A 25,177-nucleotide genomic window follows, 5' to 3' on the forward strand; every position below is an offset into this window, starting at 1 on the left:
ACGGGTATCCTGCTCAGGGCTTGCTGTGACCCTGTGTGCGCGCTCACTGCAGGGCCACGCTGCGGCCAGGTGGCCTGGACAGTGTGTGGGGTGGACATGGTCAGCAGCATGGTCCTGAGAGAGCACGGCCGCCTGGCCTTTTTTGGGGGTCGTCATGGACCCTGATGGGTGTCATCGCAGACCCTTGATGGCGGCGTCCTCCCGGGCCCTGCCCACCTCCTCCCTTCAGAGGTGCTGAGTGCTGTGATTGGGTGGGGGCTGTGCTCCACCCTGGCTGGCAGGGTGCTGTTGTGTGTGTGTCTGAGCTGGCTGAGCTGAGCCCAGGCCGCCCCATCTGGAGACAGGAGGACAGAACCAGCACTGGCTGTCTACCCGGGGGGAATGGGAGTCAGTGAAGGCCTGGCAGCAGAGCTGGACACTCCGCCAACAGCAGCTGTGCATGGAGGCTGGATGGAGGGCCGGGGATGGCATGGCTACCCTGCTGTCCAGGGAGGTCTCAGCCCTGGTCACCTCAGCTCTAGGACCCCGACACCAGGAGAGCCCGGTGCACAGCCAGCACCCTGCCTCCTGCCTTGGCAGCTGGTTTCCGAGAGGTGCCTCTGCAGCCTTCTCAGCCCACAAGGCCGTTCTCCATGGGGCCCTTGAAGGGGATGTCCCCAAGTGCAGGTCCCGTCTGTCACCTCCCTGCTGACCAAGGCCAGTGGTGCGCTCGCCTTCAGCGTGAACTGCTGGCTCCTGCCCGTCCTTCTCTACCTCCTGCTTGTGGCATGCTGCCTCCCTGACCAGCCCTCTCCTGGGAGGCCTTGCTTCCTGGAGCAGAAGCCAACACAGCTGAGGATGGCCCCAGCTCCACAGAAAACTTCCCTGACCACATGCACCCACACACGGGCACCACAGACACACCACACACAAAGACACTGGTGTACACACACACCGCACACGTAAACACACAAAACACGTGCATACGCACCACACAGAATCACACCATCAACACACACGTAGACACACACATTCATAGAAGCCATGCACAAGCGCACAAAACAGACACACAAAAATACACAAACCACACAAACACAATCACACACACACTCACATACCACATGTGCCATTACGTCACACAGAAACACACATAGAAATAGCACAATCAACACACTGTCAGAGAGACACACAGACACCAAATGCAGACACACAACACACAGACACAAAAACTCACAGAACCACACATGAACACATGCACAGAATTACACGGAAACACACAGGCACACACATACACCAGTTACGGGAATTGAACCTGTCAGTGTTTGATTATACAACTCATCAAATTGTCACACTTGGTATTTGGATCTTCCACTAGCGGTGAGACTTGTAGGGCCAGTGTCTTGTCACCAGTTTCACACACAGTGAGGGTGACGTGTGTAAGGCAGGCTGATCTTACCTGCCCAGCCTGACGGGTTCCCTCCAGTGGACGGAATGTCTTCCAGATTTAGATTTGGGTGGAGAACGGGTCCGACGGCGGCCCAGAGGCCCCTTCCATCTCCAAGCTCCCCAGGAAGGACTGTTGGCTGTGGATAATGCCCTGTCCTTGTTGAGGGACCCATCGCTCCCAGGAGGAAGGAGTTGCAGGGTCACTGTGGACTCTGCCTCTCTGCCCTTCGCGGTTCTGAGGCCACCTCAGCCTGCTCCACGCACGGCAGCCTGGGTCAACCACACTTACCAAAGTGTTTCTCCAGGCCCAGGTGCAGGATGGTGGGGACGTCATGTACCCTTATCAGAGCCAGTTGTCAGCTGCTGAGATGAGAGGAGCAGGTATTACGATTCCCTTTTTCACAAGAAGAAATCGAGGCCTCAGAATGAATTCTGAGCTCTGTGGGCAGGTGGATGCCCCTGCGCCCTGACGGTGCCTGGTGTGCCCGAGTGCGGGCGCCTCCCTGCTGTCTCGTCCTGACCTCAGGAAACCCTTCCCCAAGGCCTGCCTTCTGACTGCAGGGCCTGGTCCTGTTGCGGGCTGAAGGGTGTCGCCTCCTTGCCGAGGGATATGACGGCATCCTCAGAACGCGGCCTTGCTTGGAAGCAGGGTTTTGGCAGGTTGCAGACATGATTAGCGAAGAGGTCACACTGGAGTAGAAGTCCCTCATTATAGGAGTGCTGTCCTTATGAAAAGAGGGCAGACAGAGACACACACAGGGACACAGCGTGTGGGATGGATGGAGGAGAGACTGGAGAGAGGCAGCTGTGCATCAGGGAATGCCAGGGATGGCCGCCACCACTGGAAACTGGACGCTCCTCTGCTGCTGGTTTGGGAGAAGCAGAGCCCCACCGACACCTTGATTTTGGAGTTTTCACTGGTGGAATTGTAAGGCAATGGACTTCTGTTGTCTTGAGTCGCCCAGTTCATGGTCCTTTGTCTTGACAGCCCTTGGAAACGAACACAGGTCCCACGTGGGGAACCACTTCTTGTCTTGATCAGAATTCACCGCACGGCTCCGACAGGAGTGTGCCCACCCCCGTGGTGGCCTTCCTGCCTCAGTGTCCTCCTCCCCTTCTAGGTTCATGCCCCAAGCCAGCCGTCAGAACACAGTTCTTCCTGATCTTCCAGCAAAGGTGGAGGAGGAGTCGATGATGGATCTCAGAGGGTGCGGCTCCCCCATGTGCATGGCTTCTTGCCTGGCAGTGTGCACTGGGCCCAGAGTTGCCCCTTGAACTTCATCCCTCCTTTGTGGGAGAGCTGACCCCAAGTTGAAGGAGGCCAGCATGGGACATGGGGCCATTCCATATGGAACTGTTTCAGGCTAGAGGTGGATCTGTGGACCTAGTTGTCACTAGTCAGGAATAGAGAAGGGCAAATTACCTTAAACCTAATGTGTTCCATCCAGTTGGTTTTTCCTGCGGTCCTGGGGGGAGGGGAACTGCCCTTCCTCCAGTTGGTTCCATGTGTTGACATCTTCACTGGACCTGGAAACTCAACCCAGCTTCACTGGACCTGGAAACTCAACCCAGCTACTCTATCTCCTTCCGAGGAGGGAGTAGGAGGTGCTTGACTCTTTCACCTCTGGATTTCCGCAGTGCTCCCTGCGTGCCTATCCTAAGACAGCCTCCGCTTATGAGGCAGAGATCTCCCCTCTAGCCCACAAGTCTTTACTGGGTGCTGACGTGTGCCAGCCTTGGGAAGGCCTTGCCCATCAGGAATGAGTGCCTGGTCTGGTGGACATCCCCGGTTGGCAGGACATGCATGTTTTGACACTGGAGTATGCTGTGAAAATACGCAGAAGTGAGAGTTGGGTGTGCAGGTCAGGCCCATTCTGGATGCATTGGAGAGCAAACCATGGCGGGCTGCTTCCTGGGGTGGGGCCGATGCCCAGGCACCAGGTCCCTCCAGGGCCCATGCTTAGGACTTGAACTTGAGGTGGATAGAATGTTCCACACTTGCCATTTGGCATGTTTAATCCCATTATCCCTGAATTTATGTGCTTGCCTCCAGCACCTCCTGCCCGAGGGAGGCCATCTTTGGGAGAGATCTTGCCTGTGTACGCCCTGCCTTGTGATTCCCTGGCCATGAGTCCTGGCCATGCTCTGTCTCTCTAGTTGTTGCTGCTCTGTAAAAAGGTGGCACAGCATTTTGGAGCAGGTCTGTGCTCTGCCATGGCCCACACCCCCTACAGGGGCTCTGGGAATGCACCCAAGAGGACTGGAGTGGGCATGTGCTGCTTGGCATCTTGGGGTGGGGCCTGGCAGCTGTCCTACCCACAGTTGTCCCACCCCAGGGCAGCAGTGTGACAGCTCCTTCCACAAGCAGCTCAAGCCTCTGGCCCACTTCAGATCTCAGTGCCCAGTGCTTCCCCACGGTGAAAGCTGCAATCCCTTGGGCATAGCCCTGTGGGTATGGGATAGTGCGGCTGGCTCAGGGCACACATCAGCTAGGGGGTGGTGAAGCCCCCAGCAGTCAGAGGCTGCTCCTGCTGCCTGGAGTCACCTGACAGAGTCCTGGCATCTTCAGGGGCTGCATAGTCCCTGGACTATTCCCAGGCCCAAGGAAGGGCAGCAACAAATAGCAAATAAAAGACCCCGTGACAGTCCAAAAGAAGCTGGGGAAGAAAGGACAGTTTTCTGCTTTAGGGCTTTGGATCTTTTTTTCTTTTGTGAAAAAGCTGTTCTCCGTTTTCATTTTAGACCTGCCCCCCCCCCCCAAATTATAAAACCAGCCCTGCTCCCCAAACTCAGGAGACTAGCTATCACTGACCACAGTGACTGCATGCTAGTTTCATCCTGCAGAGCTTCACAGTCACAGGAGTAGGACTCTGATCACTTCCATCCTGCACATGAAGATGAGGCTCATGGGACACACTTGAGCCCCAGAGCTAATGAACGTGGAGGCTGCCTCTGGATGTGTCCATCCCAGAGCTTGAGCACCTAACGAGGGCTGAGTTGAGCCTTGCAGATGGCTGGTGTGCAGTGAAGAATTTGTGAATCAAACGCCTGGGAGACCAGCTAGATGCAGAGTAGAAATCAGACCCCTCGCTTGCCTTCCAGGCTGCATCAGGAATGGCCAGGGAGTGAACACCCAGTGCATGCAAAGCCAGAGGACATGCTGGTTCCTGTGTGTGGTACAGCAGGGTCTGGGCCCAGCCAGAGTGGGCGGCAGCACGTGATCACCTGCAGATGCAGAGCAATGGCAGCCAGCGCAGCCTCACCCGCTCAGCTGACCCTTCCCAGTACACAGGCCTGGCCATCTTGTGCCCAACCCTGGTAAAGCACCATTTTGTTCCTGCCTCACCATTTGCTTTCCTGAGCTATTCTGTGAGCTGTTTTAGGTGTGTTTAATTTGGGGGACACATGCAACCTACAGGGGAGAGCCAGTGCCTGGGTAGCCCACTCTATCCCCCACGAAGCCCCCCTCCCTGGCCGCCCCCAGAGGTTTTGCAGTCTCTATTGCTCTGCCTCTGAGCATTCTGCCTTGGATGTTAAATCGGGGTGCATTCCATCCTTGTAGGTCATTATTTTGCAAAGTAATGGAGTTATGAATGTGTGCCCTTTTAAGAGCATCTATTAGAATATCATTATGACTTTAAGAACCTCAGACAGAACATTCTGAACATGTTATATGTCATTTCTTTACAATAATGTGGAAGGGGTTACTTGTTTGGGATTACACAAATTATCAGCAATTTCAATCAGCTTTTTATGCACCATTCAGAGAGCAAGATTAGAATTGCTGTGTTTGTATTCTACGATGTATTGAAGATAATTAAAAATTAGCCGGTGAAATCATCGAGATCTTTTACAGTAGCAGCGATCTGCAGGCAGCATTTCCCTCTAGGCAAATGAACCGGACTTTTCTGAGAGTAAATACGGAATCTGAATCCAGCTGCACATTTTATTAAAACTGCTAACATTTCGTGGTCACCTCTGTTTAGCTGGCAACCTTCCGGAATAGTCACCCCTGACCATATCTTATTAGCAACCGGCAAGAAAATAACTAAAAATAATCGGCCGTTGAAATGATTATTTAAGCCTCTAAGAAATTCATGCTGATGACTGTGCGTGACTGTGTGGTGGCTGCGCTCTCGCCGGTCCTGCCTCCAGTTCGGCTGCACTTCTCTGCTGCTGCTTTAAGACTGCAGAGCGCCCCAGCGGCCAGAGCAGGGGAGGGGGCGGCTCGCCTCCGCGCGGCTCCGGGCTCGCAGGCGGGGAAGGTCGGCGGCGGCGGCGGCGGGACTCAGGCCGGCGGCGGCGGGGAAAGATGAGCCTGCCCGCGCGCCTGCTGCCTGGCCGCGGAGGCTGAGGGCTGGCGCGCGGAGGCCGCTCGCTGCGCATTCCGGGCGCCTGTGCCCGGGATGAGCTCACGCCCGCGGCCGCGGCTGCCTGCACCTGCCGACCTGCCGGCGGCCCCCTGAGCGGACGGCGCACCTGGGCTGCGGCCGCGGCGGTGGGCGCGGCGGCCGCCCGGGAGCAGGTGCGCGGGAGCGCAGCGCGCGGAGCGCAGCCCTCGCCCCGGAGCCCGGCCGCGCCGCGTGCCCGGGCGGCTGGGCGGCAGCAGCGGCGGCGGCGCCGGCGGCGCGTCCTCGGCGGGCGGCGGGCGGGCGGCGGCCCCCGGGCAGGTGGCGAGCGGCGAGCGGAGCGGGCCGGCGGAGCGCGGGGGGCGAGGCCGGCGCGTGGCTCGCTGGCTCGCGGGAGGCCGGGGAGCAGCAGGGGCATGTGGATACTGGCCCTCTCCTTGTTCCAGAGCTTCGCGAATGGTGAGCCTTTCGGTTTGTGATGAATTTCATTTCTTGGAATTGACCGCGGTGGGGGGGGGGGTGGCGGGGTGGATGCATGGGTGAAGTCCTGTCCCCTTCTCCCCCACCCGGGTTTAAATTTTCATGCGTTTATTTATTTTAAAAATATTTCTGTCGCTTTGGAGAGGAGAGATGGTAGTGAAGAGAGGCCGGGGAGAAATTGCTCGGTAATCATTTGAAGGAGCTCACCTAGCCAAGTGACAGCTCGGAGCCTAACTCTAGTGCTAGAGAGCTCCTCATTCAGAATAAACCAGGTTGGGCGAAAGCAGGAGACGGGAAGATCGCCACTTTGAATATTACAGCTGGAGAAGGGACATGACATTCCAAGCGCGGGCAGGTGGAGGGGTCAATTAAGAACGTTTGCTTTCGGATTCAAAGCGGTTAAGCCTTTAGAACAGGTGTTTTAATTCTGTTACAGTTTATCTCCAGCAGTAATGAAGGCTTTAAGAAAGATCTTTCCCTCCGTGCCCCCGTCCCCTTGGTGCTACATCTTCCTCACTGTAGTATATATAAAAATATGCACTGGTAAGCATTACATCATCTGAAATGTTGACGAATTTTTTAAAAAACACCTGTGCAGTTGTAAAAATGAAATCAGCGAATATTGTAAATAGTATTTCTTTTCCCCTGACCAGTCAGAATTACATTTTGAAGTGCTTTCTTCTTGGGATTTAGAAAGCTATTGCTCTTGACTGAGTCAGACCCAATTAGGAAGTGTGAAGGCACCTCAGGTTGCCTGTCACCACGTAAATGTGAACTTGCATGTATGAATGGCTTCCTCTCATGTGGGAATGAGAGGGGATTGTCATCATTTGACATTGCCTGGGAGTAGCTACGGCTTGAATTCCCATTTCAAATTTCAGAACACACATCTGCATAAAATGTATAACCTGCTGACAGTTAAAATTAAACCATTAAGCAGAATCCCTTACGGGGGGGGGGTGAGAGGAGAGAAGAGAGGAGCGGAGAGGAAGGGAAGGGAAGAGAGGGAATCTGGTCCTTGTGAGAAAATACGAGAATCAAAGGGAGGCTCTAAGATTTTCTTGAAAGATACACAGAGAAGCTTGAGCACCGGCTGAATAGGAGAGCATTCTCTGCGCCTGTCTAGGTAATGCTTAAAGCATCAACACACCAATAAGCCAGAGGAAACGCATAAATGGTGTCCAGTATTTTTTAAAACTACGGCTAAGATAGAGCTGAATGAAGAAGGAACTCCCCCAATTAACATTGAAATGGCATTTCCCTCTTTAATATAACCTAAAGCAAAGTGTTTGAAACTTTCATTTTGAGATTTCCTTGCAGGAAAAAATTGCAACAAGTTCTGACATGACACCCCTCTTTCCCAGAGGGCACTATACCTGTCCTGTCTCCTCGTGGGGATTTACCTTGGGGAATAGATCGGCTTTAGGGAGCACGCAGTGATGTGTTAGAGGAGTCTGCCTTCCTGCCGCTCTGCTAGCACGAACTCGCAGAGAACACACAGTCGCTCACAGATGCGTGCCAAAGCCACAAGACCTGGTGGCCTGTCAGGGTGACCATCTCGGGGATCCTTGGAAAGGTCTGGGTTGGAGGAGGAAATGACAGTTCCACCCCATGAAGAAGTATGTGTTTCAGGATGGCGAGAGAGGTCGTGCTTCTTCGTGTCCCCAAGCAGTTCTGTTTTTCAATTCAAGTTACATATAACAAAAATGGTGTGGAAGAATGGATGATGGCCTCTCACACAGGACTGCTATGACTGTTTGTGATATTTTTGAATCAGCATTTCATAACTAAGAACATCACAGAAAGACCACTATGTAGTGATAGAATGGTATGAAACCTCAAAAATTCTTCTACAATATAGAAAACAAATACAACGATCACTTAGGTCCATCGGTACTGAATCCTGTATTATCTTCAACTTTTAACATCCATAATTAATCATACTGTAATGAGCATAGATGGATCACACAACATAAGATGTAGACAGCTAATGCAAATGAACAGTTTACATTGCTGTTGGGTGTTCTGGTCCTGCTATGAAGGTTATGAAACTATCTCATATAAAAATGGCCCTCTCTTTATATGATCAAGCATTGGAAAAAAAAAAAAAGCCTGATCGTAGAGCCCTGGCCCTTTCATCTGGTGGGGCAAGGGCAGCTTTAGAGTTTTGCAAGGAATGATGTTCAATAAATACTGTGCAAAGGATCATAAAATATATAGTCCTTCCAAAATAAGAAAAGAGTCTGGTTTGAAATGCTGCCTGTTCATAAGACTATTTCAAACACGTGAAAGTAAATGGTTCCTACCTACAGAAGGAGGCTTAAAAAAAAAATGGAGAAGTTTTTTTTTTGGGGGGGGGAGGGGTCAACTGTCATATTTTGGCCTCCTTAATATTGAAAAACACCTGAATGTGTGTGATAAATGCCTATGAATGCTAATACCTAACCTGTTTATTGGTAGGCCTCAAACATCAAAATGTCTGAAAAAATTTTTTTCATTTATTAAAAATTATGCAGTTTGAGATTTTGGGGGCCTAATAAAATAAACCCACAGTACATCTGCATGTTAATAGTAGATGCCAACAACCTTCTTACTGATTCATAGGAGGGACACTTTTTTTTTAATAAAATCAAGATTGCTGGACAAGCTGCCGAGTATTTTGGGCAAAACCCAGAAGTGGAGACCAGTGCCTTCACGGGTTAAAGTCTGATGGATGACCTCACCTGATAGATAAGGTGCAGCAATCGTGTTTTAAAGCAGTCAACTTGTTCTGCAATGCTCTGGAAATGCTCACACATGGGATTCTGATAGAGCGCGAGGAGCAGGGCACACATGCGTGCAGCACATCACACGTCACCATGCCTTCTCGGCACGGCATCTCACTGCATCACATTTATTCGAGTTTACAGTTCTTGTTAAAAGCGTAGGTGGGCTGCAGATAAGCAGAGTGATGAATGATCAGATTGCTGTGTAGAAGGCGTCTTTCTGTATGCTGACCTCTGCTTTTAAACACTCACGTGCCTCATTGACATTGTCTTTTGCTGAGCCATGGGACTGAGGTCTGCTGCATCCTGCCCTCAGGGGTCCCAGGCATGGAGGCGATGAGAGAGGGTGAGGTGATGGCATCGAGGGGTGTTCGCCAAGGACACAAGCGGGGTGCAGCACCTGTGGGCATGGCCAACTGGTGGGGAACTGCAGGCTTGCTATTTCAAATGGTAGAAACAGACCTTTGTAAGTACAAATGCACCTCGAGGGCTTTGAAGGTGATTCTTTAATTTCCACGAATGCACGTTAGCAAAACATGTTATGCCTCCCTCATCTCAGATTCAAATTCTCCCTCAGAATTTCAGGGTTCATCTGAAATTCCTAGGCCTTTCCACTGAAGCTGCATGGCCCCTACAAGAGGCCTTCTGCAGGAAAACAAAATGCCAGGCAGACCTTTAATAAATGGCAGCCATCTGACTCCACTTCTTGACCCCCCCTCCCGTGCCATTTGGGTGTCTCCCTGGCTTGCCGTGCCTTTGGGCAATCAGTGAACCATTGGGCAGCACCCGTGCAATACTGCCTACTGGTAGGGCACGTCATTTTTATTTAAAATGTCCAGTTTGCATCCTTAGGGCCTGGATCTCCAGGTGGCAAGGCCAAGTATTTTATCATGGATGTGTCCATGATGGATAAGGTGCTTCGACTGTTGAAAGAGACTCAATCCAGTGTACATCAATGAAACTTGACGTAGCATGGAGGGAGGGGTCATTTACAAGGACCTATGAACACGGTAGGAGATTGGGAATTTGTATTTTAAAAATAAAACGATGGATTTCTCAAGTGGCTGCATTTCCAAAATCTATGGCATCAAGATTTCGCAAAATTAGCTGAATGCTAACGGGTGAGATTATGAATGTGGTTCATAAATAATTAATAGACAGTGAAGAGTACGTTTGGCATTAGAGCACCCCAACACTCTGGCTTTCCTGTGGACTGGCCCACCTCGCCCACGCCTGGCAGGGGCCCTGGGCAGCGTGTGAATGCACAGTCGGGCCGGGGCTGCTTGGCCGCTGCGCTGAAGTGCATGCTGGGCCTTGGTGGCCAGCACCATTCAGCCTGGGTGATGGCGAGGTGGTGATACCTGCATGTCAATTGTGTCCCCGCCATAGGACACTAGTGGGCGGCAGACCTCACAAGACTCATGCAGCAAGCCTTCAGCAGAGAAGGCAGGCGCCTGCGAGGGAGGACTGCTGGCACAGGTGCCGGGGCTTTCCTCCCAGGACGCCGCCCGGCATCCTGCCAGCTCGCCGCGCCCAGACTCCATGTCTTGGGGTCCGTCTGTCTGAACAGGAATCATGCAGAGGCTACGGCGGGCCAGAAACGGTCGGGGAGCCTTTGTTTTAGATGGTACAAAGAAGGACCCTGTTCTCAGCAGCGTTAAAGGAAAAGGAGGTGTCAGGGAGCAGCTGCATCTGCAGAAGGGTGTATTTGCATACCCCCTTCCAAACTGGCGAGGGAGCCCCGGCATAGGGTATGCATCTTGGCGGTGGCAGCTCTGCGCCTGATTGGCTGACCTTCCAATGTCATTCCAGGAGCCGAGCTTCTCCTGCTGATGGTGACAGGGGTGACGCTGATGCACCGCTCTTCCGCTCCTCCGCAGTCCGTCAATCTCAGGCAGCTGCCACAGCAAGACTCTAGGGACTAGGAGCCCCTCCCCTCTGCCCTAGGCAAATTGGGCAGCACCTGTTCCTAGGGACCAGGAGTTAACTCTTTGTGTTCCAGAGCGCTGGCCACAGAAATTCTTGGCTCATCTCTCACTGCCCCTCTCCCCCCAACCCAAATGTATTTATGCTCTTTTCTTCAATGTTTTAAAAATGCAAGGAAATTCAGAGTTGTGTTTCCTTTGCCAAAGGCTTGCCTAAGATAAGACAGTGGGGGCGGAAGATTGACTGTGCTAGTCTGAATTCTGAGGCGGAAGCACATGGTGCCGCCTGCAGTCGATCCATCATCTACCTGGGCAGCACGGGGAAAGTACCAATGGGCAGGTGTGGAGACCTGGATTTTGGTTCAGAGGTCAGACAGCTTCACCCAGGATGTTGGGAGTGCTGGATTCAGAGACCTGCTCCAGGAAGTCAGTTTTAGCCCTTCTGGCAAAACCTGGGACTTCCCCTCCATGGCGTCTGCAGCAGCCTGGAGCTCTAGGTCATTTTGGTGCCTCCTGGAGTCCATCCTCCTCCCTCACTAGATCGTGACATCCACAGGCTGAGAGGCAAGCAGTGCCTGATTGTGTCCTTAGCACAGGTAGAGCATGGGGCCAGCTGTGACCTTCATGGAGGAATAGAGGAAGAGAGGGACCCTGCCCCTCTCCTCACTGACCCTCCTCGTTGTAGGGGCCTCTCCTCTGCCTTTCTCACCCACATCTTGGCCTAGTGTCCTCTTCTTGACGGGATCTCTGATTCTGAGGGGTCGAGCTGTTTGTGAGAAGTGTGTAAGCGTGGCTCAGATTCCCTGACCACTGACACCTTGTCCCCAGTGGTCTTCTCACACGCTGACCCCACAACTGGAGAAGCGTTTGTTTTCTATAAATGCTTGTGGGGTGGTTTCCTCTCTTTTCCCAAAGGGGATTCACATTTGGAATATGTGCTGGGACTGACAACCTGATTTAATTGCTTCAGGTGATCTTTGTGCCATGAGTGGGTCAGATGTCTCAGAAGCTAAGTCCATCAAGGCACCAGACCCCTTGTTCCCAAGGGACGTGATTTAGAATTCCAATGCAATGTTTAGTGCCCTGTCACACTTGGAAAGCCAGCTCGAAACATCAAACCAACGTTTAAGCTTCCCCAACAGCTCCTGGGAATTCATTTCTTCATCAAAGAACCACCCAGGACATCAAAACAAAGCTCAGTTTCTGAGGCCTTAATCATCTTTAAAAAGTCGCACTACTGTTTTCCTAAGTATTCCATGGATTTATGGGTTTCTCATCATTATCTTATTTTGCAGCAGGACCAAATATAAAAGTTGATACCTCATCAAAGTAACATAAAAGGGATGTGTTTTAATCTTTGTTAGATTTCCAGTTTGTATTCAAATTTAAGAATCAAATTAAATGTCATATAGCTTACAACATTTATTTCCTTTTGATTTTTGGAGATCTGTGTTTGTTCTGTGTTGGTTGACACTGATGGTTTTGTTTTAAGAATCATCCAGTTGGATTAATTTTTGGTTTATAAGCTTCCTGGATTATGTAAATAGATATTGTGGTTGAACAGGCAAGGGATGGCTCAGATTGAAAAGACGTGGTGAGAGAGGAAAAGGGAGGCTACTATAGAGTCAGAATGACAGCGAGTCGCACATCTTGTCGATGTCCCTACTTAAGTTATTTTTTACTCCAAAGACAGTGAATAAGATTTAAGAGTGAGCAAGCAGTCCTATTTATAGAAAGTCATTTTTAAAAGTAACAGCAAAGACAGGGAAAGGAAGAGTCGACAATCAAGGGATCACCTCCATGCTGAACGCAGCTCTTCCTACCTTCCTGGCGCTGTGCAGGAGTGTGGAGGAGAAACAAAGCATACCACCCTTGTGGAGTGATTGAGAAATCACATTGGATTCTCTGCAGAATATTCTAGAAATGCTCTCAGTGTTGAAGTCTGTATCAGACCTGGGAATACAAGTATTATTTGGAAATGATTCGAATAGTTCTGAACATGGGCCTGGAGGTGCAGGGAATAGGTTGGGTTTCAGCACTGCTGTGAATATCTATTCTACAAGAAGCATTGACTCCCTTGCAGGTTTCAGGAGCAGAGCACTCGGAGGACAAAACGAGCACGTGCACCTAGATGACAGCAACTGTTCACAATTAGGGCCTTATTGTCCCCCATGTTCTCCTGTTAGTGGATTCTGGAGATTGAAATGGTGACACACGAACTTGCAATTGGTCAGACCCGGTGGGGCCCACAGTCTTGCTCCTGGCTTTATGACTGGCACAAATGTTACTGGACCAGGAGAAATGACAGACTTTCCCTTAGAAATGAAGTAGCCTTGTGTGTTATATACACAGGTACAATCACAAGTATTTTTCTTTCTGTGCCTGGCTTATTTCACTCACCATAATGTCCTCCAGATTCCTTAAGTATACACACACACACACACACACACACACACACACACACACAGATATATATAATATGTATTGTAAAAATTATATATATATATAATTTAAACATTAAGGAAAAAATTGAAATATTCTTGGTCCTAAGAGTGCATGTGTTCCATGTGACATGTAGGCTTACCTCTTCCACGTGGGTCTTATTTCCTACTCACAGTAGAACCCGTGAAGGAGCACGGAAATTCTGCTGGTTCACAGGTTGAACATTTGGACTGAAGTCAGGTCCTGACTGCGCCACAGTCTGAACCTGTGCAGAACACTTTCCTTACATCTTATGAAGAACCATCTGTAGTGTGGATAGCTCTGTAGGCATTCCCCCAGATTACTGAAAGCCCGTATTGAAGACATGGCACAAAGAGAGTTGACCCATTTACTGATTTTGACTCAGGTGAGCCTCCATTTTTAATATTAAAATGAAGAAACAGAAAAGAGTTTTAAGTCTCACATTTTCCCCCGCTGTAAGACAGCCCAAGTCAGTTTATAGTTCTTTCTAGGTATCTGAATGCTCACGATTGCATGAGTCTGCAAAAGAGGAGTCTGGTGACAGCCTCCCAGGGACGACCTGATGGCCGCAGAGCTCTCAAGGAGCTTTGGTGTCGTCACAGGGTCACCATGATGGCCAGGTCTGAACTGACCTTGGAGACAGTGGGCATGGGTTATGGAACTGAAGCCATGTCGTTTGCAATGGCTGATTGCTCTGGGGGCTCCTGCCATCGATTGGTCTCGCTAATCCCAGTTGCGGCATTGATTCTTCTCGGGAGTCTGCCTTCTCCACTCACCGCGTGGACTGCAGGGGGATGGGGACATTTCTATGATTTTATTGTCAGACAAAGGCTGAAGATGATGAGCACCCATATGCTATTCAACGTGCATTTGAATTTGATTCCTCTTTCTTTCTGTGTAGAGGAACTGAGCTCTATTGTGGAGACTTTTTACTTTGAGTAAACAGGATTTCTCATGAGAAAAGCTCAAGATTCATGTCTTCTCTCTACAGCAGCCCCACTGTGGTGTGATCTTGGGTTCCCATAGGATACTGCAAACCCCAGATCCCAGTCTGCTTAATTACAGTGTTTATTTCTTAATATCAGCTGTAGAGCATCTTTAATAACTGATGAGTAGCTGCCAGGGTAGAAATAGCAATGCTTTGTGATATTACTTGTGAGACTTCAGGAATGAGCCAAAGACAGCCCACACGCTCCGCTGTCCTGGGGAAGCGGGCACCATGGCCGAGGCGCCATAGTTATTTTACTGGCCCTGCTGGATCTCATCACGGCGGTTCCTTCTTGCGTTAGCATATTTTATGTTCTGGTTTATTGATGTTATGTGCTTTGTGTATGGATTTGATTCCATTGTCTTTCTCACGTTGACCTCTATCAGAGCCCTTTGCAGCCCCAAGGTAGCTACATTGCTCACGTGAGAAATTGGTCCTGGAAATGCTTTGGGTTACGATATTGAACAAGCTTAAGAGATGAGCTCGGGGAAGCCTGGGTCTGTCTGCAGCTGATGGGTTGGCTTTGACCTCCCAGGAACATTGCCCTGCCTTTGTCCAAATGTCAGTGCCTGGACTCCTGGCAAAGCTTAAGCTCACGAATGACTCTGGGCTCTTGTGCTCCGTTGGACTTTCTTTTAGATAAGTGATCTCAAGTTGACTCTTTTATCATTCAAAGTTTGTGTCTTTATGCCAGGTTGCCAGAAAAAGGAGCAAATAGTATATAAAGACAGATTTGCGTTTCAGGCCTTGTTACATATGTGATGAAATTGAGGGCAGTTATTAGTGGCAGAATAATCTTTTCACAACACCGTGTCCTTGATTTTTGAACTAAAATAGACTTGAATGTGTGCTGGAGACAGGCCTAAATTCAGAACCTTAAAAATATCTTTTTGTGTCCTGAGATCTTATTTTAGATAATATTAAAAATAACCTTTCCCTCCTAGGCATCTTAAGCAAGTTTGATGTTATAATCCATTGGTGGTTTTAGGGTGATTCACCGTAGAGGGGACCCCTCAAAGCTGCTCCTGTGAATCGCAGCTTCAGAGAGAGTGGCCTCAAAGCCACCGTGGCCGAAGGCCTGTGATTTCTGCTGACTCATCACTACACGAGTCAGGGCAGCCGTCTGCTTCTTTGCAATAATAGGCTCCTACACCTATGTGTCTTTAAAAAAATTTAAAAAGGAAGAACATTGTGTGAAGGAGTCACAAGCTGTGCCCGGGGAGTTGGTGGAAGAAGATGCCCGTTTAAAATAGCTCACGGTCCTCTGTGATTGGGAGGTTTGAAGCCTACACAGAGCAGTACACACTGTTCTCTTTCAAATTTTGTAGTAGAGTAGGCCACCCTTTCTCACCTCTCCCCCACGGAAAGGGCATCAATATTTCCATCATTAGACCTGGTGACCTGCGCTAGACTCCAGAGTGACTGCAGATTGTGAATCACTTCCTTGTAAAAACAAAAGAGCGAGAGGTGGTGAACCTCAGATTTCTTATTAGAACAAATTTTACCCCAAAGAAAACACTCCTTGCCTACCTGAGTAAGCGTCGGGGGTTTTCCCTGAGGTTTCTGACACCTCTCTGCAAGAGCGACTCTTTCAAGATGCCCTCCGCCTGGTGGCCAAGGTGGCCAACGTGGGCAGCGGGTCTGCTGTGGTGGATGGAGATCTCTTGGCTAGAAACTGGAAGGAAATATCAGTGTTGCGTGTGCCCAGTGAGCGCGTGGGCGGAGCGCCACGTTTCCTGCGGCCTGGACCCTTCGCAGCTCCTCATGTTTCTGGAGTTGTGATGGTCTGCTCTCGCAGGGGCAAGAGGAGCCGGGCTCTCGCCTCCACCTGCTTGGGCAGCCTGCAGCCTGGAAGCAAGGTGGGTTCTCTTGGCTCAAGGGTGCCCCAGAAGGCTCGTGCATCTTCCTTGGCTTCTTTGAATGGGAGGAAGCTAGAATTTAATTCTTTTTTCTGAAGGACACAATTAAAGCATCATGGGTTATTATAGGGTCGTGGCGAAGCTCTGGAAAGAACCATGAGAAAAGCCAGCTTCCTGGAGCCAGGCAACGGCTCTCTTTACCCCATTAGATTTGGCAGGTGGGGTTAAAAAAGACCTCCACCCTCATTTTTATGTCCTGGTTCTTTTTAAGGAAGCATGCTCCTAACAATTTGTATTCTTTAGTTACATGGGCCGTTCTCATCTGAGGGTAATTTTGTACCCACCCCCTTCCTATGGTGGGGGGGTCACTGGAAATGTCTGGACACATTCTGGTTGTCCCAGCTCCAGATGGAGTCTGCTGCTGGCATCTAGTGGGCAGAGGACCGCCATGCTGCTCAGTGCCCTTTGATGCTCAGGATGACCTGGCAACAAAGGGTTATTTGTGCCAAGGTTAAAACCATCTAACTGGTTAAGAACTGAGTTACTACAAGATAACATCAGTTCTGTGTTTTCACCATGGGTTTTGGATGTTCCTGGCGAGAAAGGGGACAGAAGATTCTCTGAATCAAATCCCAGTCACAGTCTCCTGCACAACTAAGACCGTAGCAGACACTGCTTGTCATCCATTACCCTTTCGCCAGGGTTTTCTCCTTGGCTTTTTAGTGAATAAAAGGAAGAAACCCATTCCTGCTCCCTCCTTTGTCATTAGGAACATGATGCTCGAGGTGTTCCTGGGTCCCTCCAGCCATTTTCCCCTCAAGTGATTATGCTAATTTGTGTTTGATCAGATGATTAAATAATGATGTGATTAATCCTGTGCACTAAATGCTCTGAATGTATTTTCTCTCGCCTGGTTGCCTTGTGCCTGAAGCGCCCCGTTCTGCGGGCTGATGGAGGCCTGTGCTTTCTGTGGATGTAGATCTCCGTCTTTAGAGCACTGCAGATTCTCTCTGCTGCCTGGGAAAAGGGGCAGGGATGTTTCTGCACCCTGTTCTCTCAGGTAAAGGCTGGACTGCAGAAGCCTCTGGGAACATGGACGCCCCAGTTAGAAAGCACTGTTATTTGAAGATATTTGACGTGTAAGTGGCTTGGAGAGGGGGGCGTCTGTTTTGCAGAGCCAACAGTACTGGCTCCCGTTTTTCTGGAGACTTCGTTGTGTGCCTCCCTCTCACTGCCAAGTTCTCCCCGCGTCAGCCTGTGTATGTGGCGGCCCCCAGGAGTGCTCTCCGTGCCTGCCTCAGGTTTGTATTTCCATGAAGACGTCTTCCGTCATTTTCGTTGGCTTTCTGATAGCATGGCGTATGGCGCTGGTGCCGTCTGGCTTTGTTTCTCCTGTTTGCTTTTGCGTGCTGAGTACAGTAGTCTGTGCGATTTCTAAATTTGTTGAGCTGAAATGTTCATAAGTGCTTCCTGATGTAAGAAATTTGGGAGTGCATAAGGAAGAGAGTGGGAGAAATGTGCACGCTGGTGGTGCTGATGGGTTTCCGTCCCAAGACCAGAGGGGGCCATGGCTCCTGGGGTAGCGCTGCGAGCTTAGTGACGATCGGGTGCTTCTTCCTACCCCCAGCGCTTGACCCCTTGACATGAGAGTGAGTATGAAATAGCCTGATGGCCAGGAAGGGGGTTTTAGACTATGGCTGGTTTTGCTATTAAAACGTGCCTGCTCTGATCTGGCTGGTTCTGCATCCTCTTTCCTAAGAGAGGTTTTACTGTGATATCACGGACCTGTGTCCTGCTCATGTCATTGTCAGAGCTGCTGTCTGCCAGACTGCTGGGGAGGCAGGGGCAAATCTGCATGCATTCTCCATGGCCCCCTCTGAGAGTCATGCAATCTCAGCTGCAGAAATGAAAATCTCTTGGATTTCCCCAAAGAAAGAATTCTTGCTTGTCATTCTTCCCATCAAAAAGGATGAGTGCAAAAGGAAACTCACATGTATGGAGTCTCTGCAGTGTGGGGACACTTAAGTTACCATGTGATATGCTTTAGTTGTATAAGTAGTGATAGGGACAATGGCAATGACAATGACAATCACCAACGTTCGTTATTTACCACCAGAAGTGAGGTTCTGCTCTCAGGGCTCAGTGCGGAATCTGTCCTATGCTGCTCAAAGCTGGAGACTGGTGTTGTTACTGTAAAGTTGCAAAGAAGGTGAGATTAAAGAGTGTGCTCATGGTCACACGGTTCTCAAATAGCAGCATGAGGCTGTGTCTCCTTCATCCTCAGCCAGACGGTGTTTTCAAACTTGGTCGTACAGATGATAAAACCAGGTTTAGAGATGTTGGACTTCAGCTCCTGGTCTGGTGGTGGCTGATTCCAAGACAGAATTTTGAGCCCAGGACATCTGGTATGATGGGCATTTATTTTCTCCACATCAGATCTTCCCCCCAAAAAACCCATTTATTCATTTATAGTTCAGAGAATGAAAATTATTATGTTAAATTTAATTCAGAGTTGAGCCATAAAGGGTCGTCTTGGGCAAATGAGATACTGACTTTTAAAAATCAGAGCATAGATAGGGAAAATTCATTTATTTTTCCTTGTCAACCGTTCACTGACTGCATTAGGTAAGTGAGGGACAGGTTAACTTCCCTGCATTACTGTGGTGGAAAGATTTCATGATTATTGAATGGGCTTGGAGGAGGAAGACTTTGACATTACATTCATATGACATCACAGGCTCTTTCCTTGACTCCCAAGTTGAAACGCTTTCTATCTTTAAATGTATTACATTTCATCTGTTGTGGACTGGCCATCAATTTCTCTCAATGCCCAAATATTAGAATGAAAATATTTTGTAAATTTCTAGTTGGAGACTGAAAATGCACATGAGTTTTTATCCATCAGGGCTCTTCTGAAAGAAGGCAGAGACCCGCTGTGTGAAGAAATGTCTGATTCTTGCTGCAGCTGAATGCTTTCCTCCAGTGACCGTGGAGCACATACCTGGAAGAACTTAGAAGACACTACTAGGCACGCTCACCTGACAAGCATGAATGGAAGTGCTTGTGATAAGTAAGAAAAACCCGTGCCTGTGGATGCGCGTACACACGTGCGAGCACAAGCAGGCCATGCTGTGGAGATAGTTCTATGTTCCCTGACATTTAAGGAAGTTCAGACCAACCACTCTCGGGTGGCATGATGCCTCGGCTGGTGGCTGTGAGGTGGGCGCTCTGCCTACCATCTGATGGCCGCTTTGCAGGACACACCTCCTGGTGCTGGTTAGCACAGGGTCCTAGAGACATGCCACGCAGCCCCCTGGACTCCATGGTGAAGCTTGCCTTCATTCCTCTCCACTCGGCCATCTCACGTGGCTTGTGGTCCCTTGGAGAGTCTGGCCACAGAGAGATTGAAAGATACTTGGCTCCTTCTGTACTGGCTGAGCAGCCTGAGGTTTGCAGCTATGACCACACCAACAAGTCACATTTTTGTGGAGTACTGTGTGAACCTATTTATAATTGCTAATTTTTACTGAGCTCTAATTATTCTAGGAACGGCGCTAAGTACTTATTTTATCATCTCATTTACAAGTCCTTGAGATGCCTGTTAGTATTATTATCCCCATTTTCCACTTGGGGAAATCAAGGCTTACTGTGGTGAAGTTTCTGATACATGATGAATTTGTGTATCCAGCTGCTGGCAAAGGCAGGATTTGAGCCTGGGCAGTCCGATTCCAGAGCTTGCTTTGAACTTGCACTTGACCTGCAGGTTGTACTCCTCAGTTGACGAGCCCCGCAGTTGATGCTGGTTCCTGGGCACACACTGGAACTGGGAGAACTGGGAATGTAAGCCATGCTGGAGAGTTGGGATGGGCGATGGCAGACACCGCTTTCTTAGGTTTCCCTGAAAGAAGGTGCTAGAAAAACGTGGGCATTGTTGGGAGCTCAGGTTTTGTTGTAAACACAGCTCGTCCCTGGGGTGTATGCTCGGTCCCCAGCAGATCCCCCCGCACATGCCGCCTGCCCTGTGCCACAGAGTGCCGTGACTGTCACCTCCCAGCCTGCTGTCCTGTGTCTGCCTGCTCTCGTGTCTGTTTCAGGGTGTTTGGATTAGACGGGGACCCTCCCATTTCAGGGCACAGCATACGTGATCACCACCAGCAGCGACCCTGGCACCTTGCCAGGTGTGTCACCTGGGGTGAGCATTGCTGTGCCTTCCCTCACACTGCTTCCCCTCTCACCCACCTGGTGCCACCTGGATTCCTCAGACTCAGGATCCGGGGGTCGGCCCCACCAGCCTGTCCACCCAGCCTGCCGAGCAGCTGGGCTTATCTGGAGGAACACCATGTGCTGCCGTGCCTGCTGGGGTCACTTTGAGTGTGACCATGAAGCATAGGTGGCCCCAGCTCTGCCCATGCCCAGTGAAGTGCAGGCCCACTCCTGTTTCCATGGGAACAAATGTCACACCTCATCCTGCCTCCGCAGACCTCAACCTCCCTTCCCTTCCGGACTCTCCGGGGATGACCTCGTCTTATTTATCAAGGAATCTGAAGAATCGAGTGAACTACGGGGACTGTGTGTCCAGCACCCACATGCAGCTTCCTCTCTGCCAGCGTCTACACCTGTTCTTAGGGCCACCCGTTCACCCCATTGATGAGCCGCCTCTAGCCACAGGGGTGGGTGAATACGGGACACCGACAGCAGGCAGGTGAGATCTGCAGTGCACTCTGGTCTCGTCCTCACAGCTCCAGGGAAGGAGGGCCTGGCTCACCATCCAGGACCACGTGGGGGTTGACGCAGGAGTGAACAGCTGGGCACCATGGGAGCACCAAGTGAGAGGGTGAGGTGCCCTGGCTTCCAAGGGAAGGCCTGGTGTCTCGTCTGAGCAGCTCCATGCTGGCAGGGTGCTGAGGCCCACGGCCCAGGTTCAGACCACACACCTGGCTCCGTGCTAGGAGGGTCGTCTGGCTGGGGGACCACATCCATGCAAGCAGAGGGATAGGGGACAAGCTGTTATGGCACTAGAGACCCTTCTGATTTCCCAGGTTCATGGTGACACTTAGTACTGACCCTAAGCTCGGGCTGCCCCACACACGCCCACCACACTGAGGAAGCACCGGCCCCTCAAAGGAGAATCCTCCATGCACGTCCACAGTCCATGGCCTCCCACCCTCTGGGCACTTTGCTGAGTGAGGGTCCCACCCTCCGAGTCCCTCTCTTGTGGTCAGGGCACCAACACACTCTAGGCTCCCTTATTGCGCCCTGAGAACAGACCCCAGCTCTCGTCTCCCCTTCTCCGCAGGCCTCACTTCCCTGCCAGCCTCTACAGGGAGAGTTGAATGCGCTTCCTGGGGCCTCTCAGACGCGGTGGGATGAGCAGCTGCTCAGTTTCCAACCTGCTGCAGGTGCGTCGGGTCCCCCGTCCACACTTTCATGGCTTGTGCTCCGCACTGCCCACTGCGGTAGGCCCCAGGGCTTGGGGTCGTCTCCACCTCACTCAGTGGGAACTGGACATGGGTCAGGCCCTGGAGAGCGGCTGGGGCTTCTGGCTGTCCCTCCTGTGCCCCTGCGCACAGAGGCCATCAGCTGCTCTGCGCACCCCGAGTGGAGTGGTCCCCCTCACTTTACACCCTGCAGCCCTTGGACATGCCTGTCAGCATCCTCGCCGCCCAGGGAAACTGGCTTTGTCATTGTCACTGGTGACCTCCATTCTCTAGTCCTTGTCACTTGGCCCTCCCAGAGGTTCCTTCGCGCAGATCCTGGAGGCCACACTCCTTGGGACTTCTGTCCTCCACACTGGCTTCTCCTCGCCATCTTTGGTGTCCTCTGCTCTGACCCTGATGCCGTCCCACCTCAGGGCTGGCTTCTGGCCTCTGGCCCCTGCCCAGCCTCCCAGCCGCCCCTGCTGTCTATATGGCTCATCTAGGCCAAGGAACCGAATGCCATCGTGTGGATGACTTCCAGTGCATCTCTCTCCCCATGACTTTCTGAGTTCAAATCCAGTCCCTTGGATCCCACGCAGCGTCTCCCCAAGGAATCTCACGGGCGTCTCACACATCAGCCCGTCTAAGACAACTGCTGGAGCTTCCTGCCACGTCGGCTCCTGCTTAGTCTTGCCATCCAGGGTCCCTGTCGTGCTCACATGGCTCAGCACGAGGACACTGGACTCCTCCTGGGTTCCTTATATCTGCCCTTCCCACCATCAGGCCTAATGACTCTCCTTGGAGCGCCTGACCGTCCTTTGTTTTCACTTTGTATTGGTGCATGGTAATTGGTCCTAGCTGTGGGCTTCACTGTGACTTAAGTTGTCACGTGACTGACCGTATCTTCCACCGCCACCTCTGTTCTGCTCTTCTCCTCTGGACCTGCATTATTGCCCCATGGTGCCTGGCTTCCACGCTCACCCTCATGGCGGGTCTCTGCCAGCAGCCAGAGAGAGTGAATCAGGTCCCCTCCCTCCTCTACCCCTGCCCAGAGGCCTTGCTGGGCGCACACCTGATGGCGAGGTGGTGCTCTGGCTGGGCAGGCACACACTGCCTCCTGTCCACGCTCTGGCCTTCTGGGGGCTTCTGCAGTGCCTGATGCTCCCACCCAGCCCCACCTCACTCCCTGCCTGCTGGGCTCTGCGCTGGGCGTTTCTGTGCTCTCCATCTGCACGTCATCCGGTTTTCCACCCAGATGCCTCCTGTGAAGTCCGCTGACCCCTGATCTGGAACAGGCTGGCCCTGCAGTCTGTTTCTCCTTGCTGTGCTCCGTGGTTCTCCATGGTAGCTCTGAGCACGTGGGAAGTCCAGCTGTTTGTCAGGCCTCCCTAGCTGGACGCCACACCCCGTTGGGCTCTGTCCAGCGTGCCAGTCATCAGAAGAGTGACTGACAGGCCACTGGTGCCCAGGAACTTCTCAGTGGTTGAATCATTAATTCGGTGCAGACAGACAGGCTCCTAGCAACCCAGTGACATTGCTTTTCTTTCACTTTGTTTCATGTTACTTTCTTGTGATGGGTGAGTGTCTTCCTGTGCCCTAGAGGTTTCTCTATGCTAGTTGACTGAAATCCCAGGAGACCTGAGGCCCTAGAGTCTTCAACTCTGACCCATCAAGGGAGGCAGGAGTTATAGTTAAAATATCTTACTTAAAAACTAAGTAAGGTTTTAAGTTGTTGATTATCTATATAATTTCAGAAATGTCTTACCTACTTTGGAAAATACAAAGATGATTCAGTTCAAAAACCTCCTGGCAAATGTTTACAGAACATCTATTATATACATGAATTATAAAATCCTGGAAGGCAGGGGATTGTCTTGTCAGTCGTAGTATCTCCAGTTCCAAGGAGAAATCCTGACGTGTGAATTGAATGCTTGCTGAGTGAGTGAATAAATGAAGACCACTCTACCAAGGACTGCGCAAGAAGCAAGACCACTGCCTCTTTTATGGGTCCCGAGGAAGACGGAACAGGCTCACAACCACGGCACACATGCACGGGATAACATTGCCGTGTTTGGTGTTTTAGTCAGCTTCTTCAACACTGTGGCCGAAAGACCTGGCAAGAAAAACATAGAGGAGGAAAAGCTTATTTTGAGCTCACAGTTTCAGAAGTCTGTCTGTTGATCACTGGCTGCCTAGCTCTGGGCTCAAGGTGAGGCAGGACATCATGGTGGAAGGCTGTGGAGGAGGAAAGCAGCTCAAGACATGGCAACAAAGAAGCAGAGAGAGCTCTGCTCACCAGGGACAAAATATAAACCCCAAAGGCACACCCCAGTGACCCACCTCCTCCAGCCACACCCCACCTGCCTGCAGCTACCACCCTGTTAGTCCATATCAGTGAATTCATCCACTCATTGGGTTATAGTTCTCATAGTCTTATCATTTCACCTCTGAGTGTTCCTATATTGTGTCAGATATGAGCCATTGGGGCCACCTTATGTCCACACCTTAGCATTGGGCAGACCATGCTCTACAGGATCAATGGAAATAGGAAGAACTTTGGAAGCTTCATCTAGAATGTGGCCTCAGAAGTTGGCTGTTAAGGGGGTCTACACCTTCGGCAAGGAAAGGTGGGCAGTAGGAAGGTTGGCAGGAGAAGAGGCCAAAGGGAGGGTCACTTCTGGATTGGATGGGGAGATCCATGGTCCCACAACTTCTGTGTGAAGCCAGAGTGGAAGATGTCTCCAAAAGTGGGATTGGGGAGCAAACGCTGGAGGTGTCTCAATTCAAACTCAAATTGGATTTGAATGTAAAGTTCAGTGTTGGGAGTCATAGTCCCCATTTGAGCAGTGAGTGACTGCAGGAAATTGTAGGGCAGAGAGAATTGGTGGGAGGATAGCCTGGCAAAGGCGGGTCTGTGGTGCTGGAGAGACTCTCTCAGATGCTGGGGTGGCAGAGAGTGTTGAGCTCTTGTCACGAGGCACAGAGCTGGTCATTGGAGGCAAGCTTGGCAGCTGGATTAGCCACCCGGCAGCATCTCGCTCTGAATGTACTGGTGAACTAAGGGCATGGGTACATCTCTAACCCTGCGTGCTTAATTACTACCCACACTATCTACTTGAAGGTCTCTCCCTACTCATTTCTCAGTGAGATGCTCTGGCATTTGCCCCCCTGTAAACTGTATGCCAGGGTGGGATCGTTGACAGGGGACCTCATAGAACCCGATGAGAGTCTTTCGGGGTTTTGCTGTTTCAGTAAATCCGTGAGATACCGAACGCTCAGTGTACTGCAGTGTGTACTGATCAGAGGGCGTGCCCTGAAACAGGAATTGATGTAGACCAACCAACGGCAAATAATTTTGATTCCTTCTGGGTTTTACATTTATCTTACAAGTGAAGAATATAAAAATTTAATGTCCACAGAGGGAGTTTGGGTTAGGTGCCATGGTAGCCATCAACATCTACTCTTTTACAGATAATTGAACTAAACTTTGTTTCCTTTAGGGTGAA

At 50.8% G+C, this 25,177-nt stretch overlaps 1 protein-coding gene across 1 annotated transcript in view; it reads left to right on the forward strand.

Annotated features, from left to right (window-relative positions):
• Window positions 1-5,710: 5,710 nt before the first annotated feature.
• DSCAM (DS cell adhesion molecule) overlaps window positions 5,711-25,177 on the forward strand; it is a 738,606-nt gene continuing 719,139 nt past the window's right edge. Inside the window, exon 1 of the mRNA XM_079155833.1 lies at window positions 5,711-6,233. Within this exon, the coding sequence (XP_079011959.1) occupies window positions 6,191-6,233 (43 nt within the window). The 5' untranslated portion in view covers window positions 5,711-6,190. The remainder of the gene's footprint in view (window positions 6,234-25,177) is intronic.

The sequence above is a fragment of the Sciurus vulgaris genome, assembly GCF_902686455.1.
Source record: "Sciurus vulgaris genome assembly, chromosome: 10".
Taxonomy (NCBI): Eukaryota; Metazoa; Chordata; class Mammalia; order Rodentia; family Sciuridae; genus Sciurus; species Sciurus vulgaris.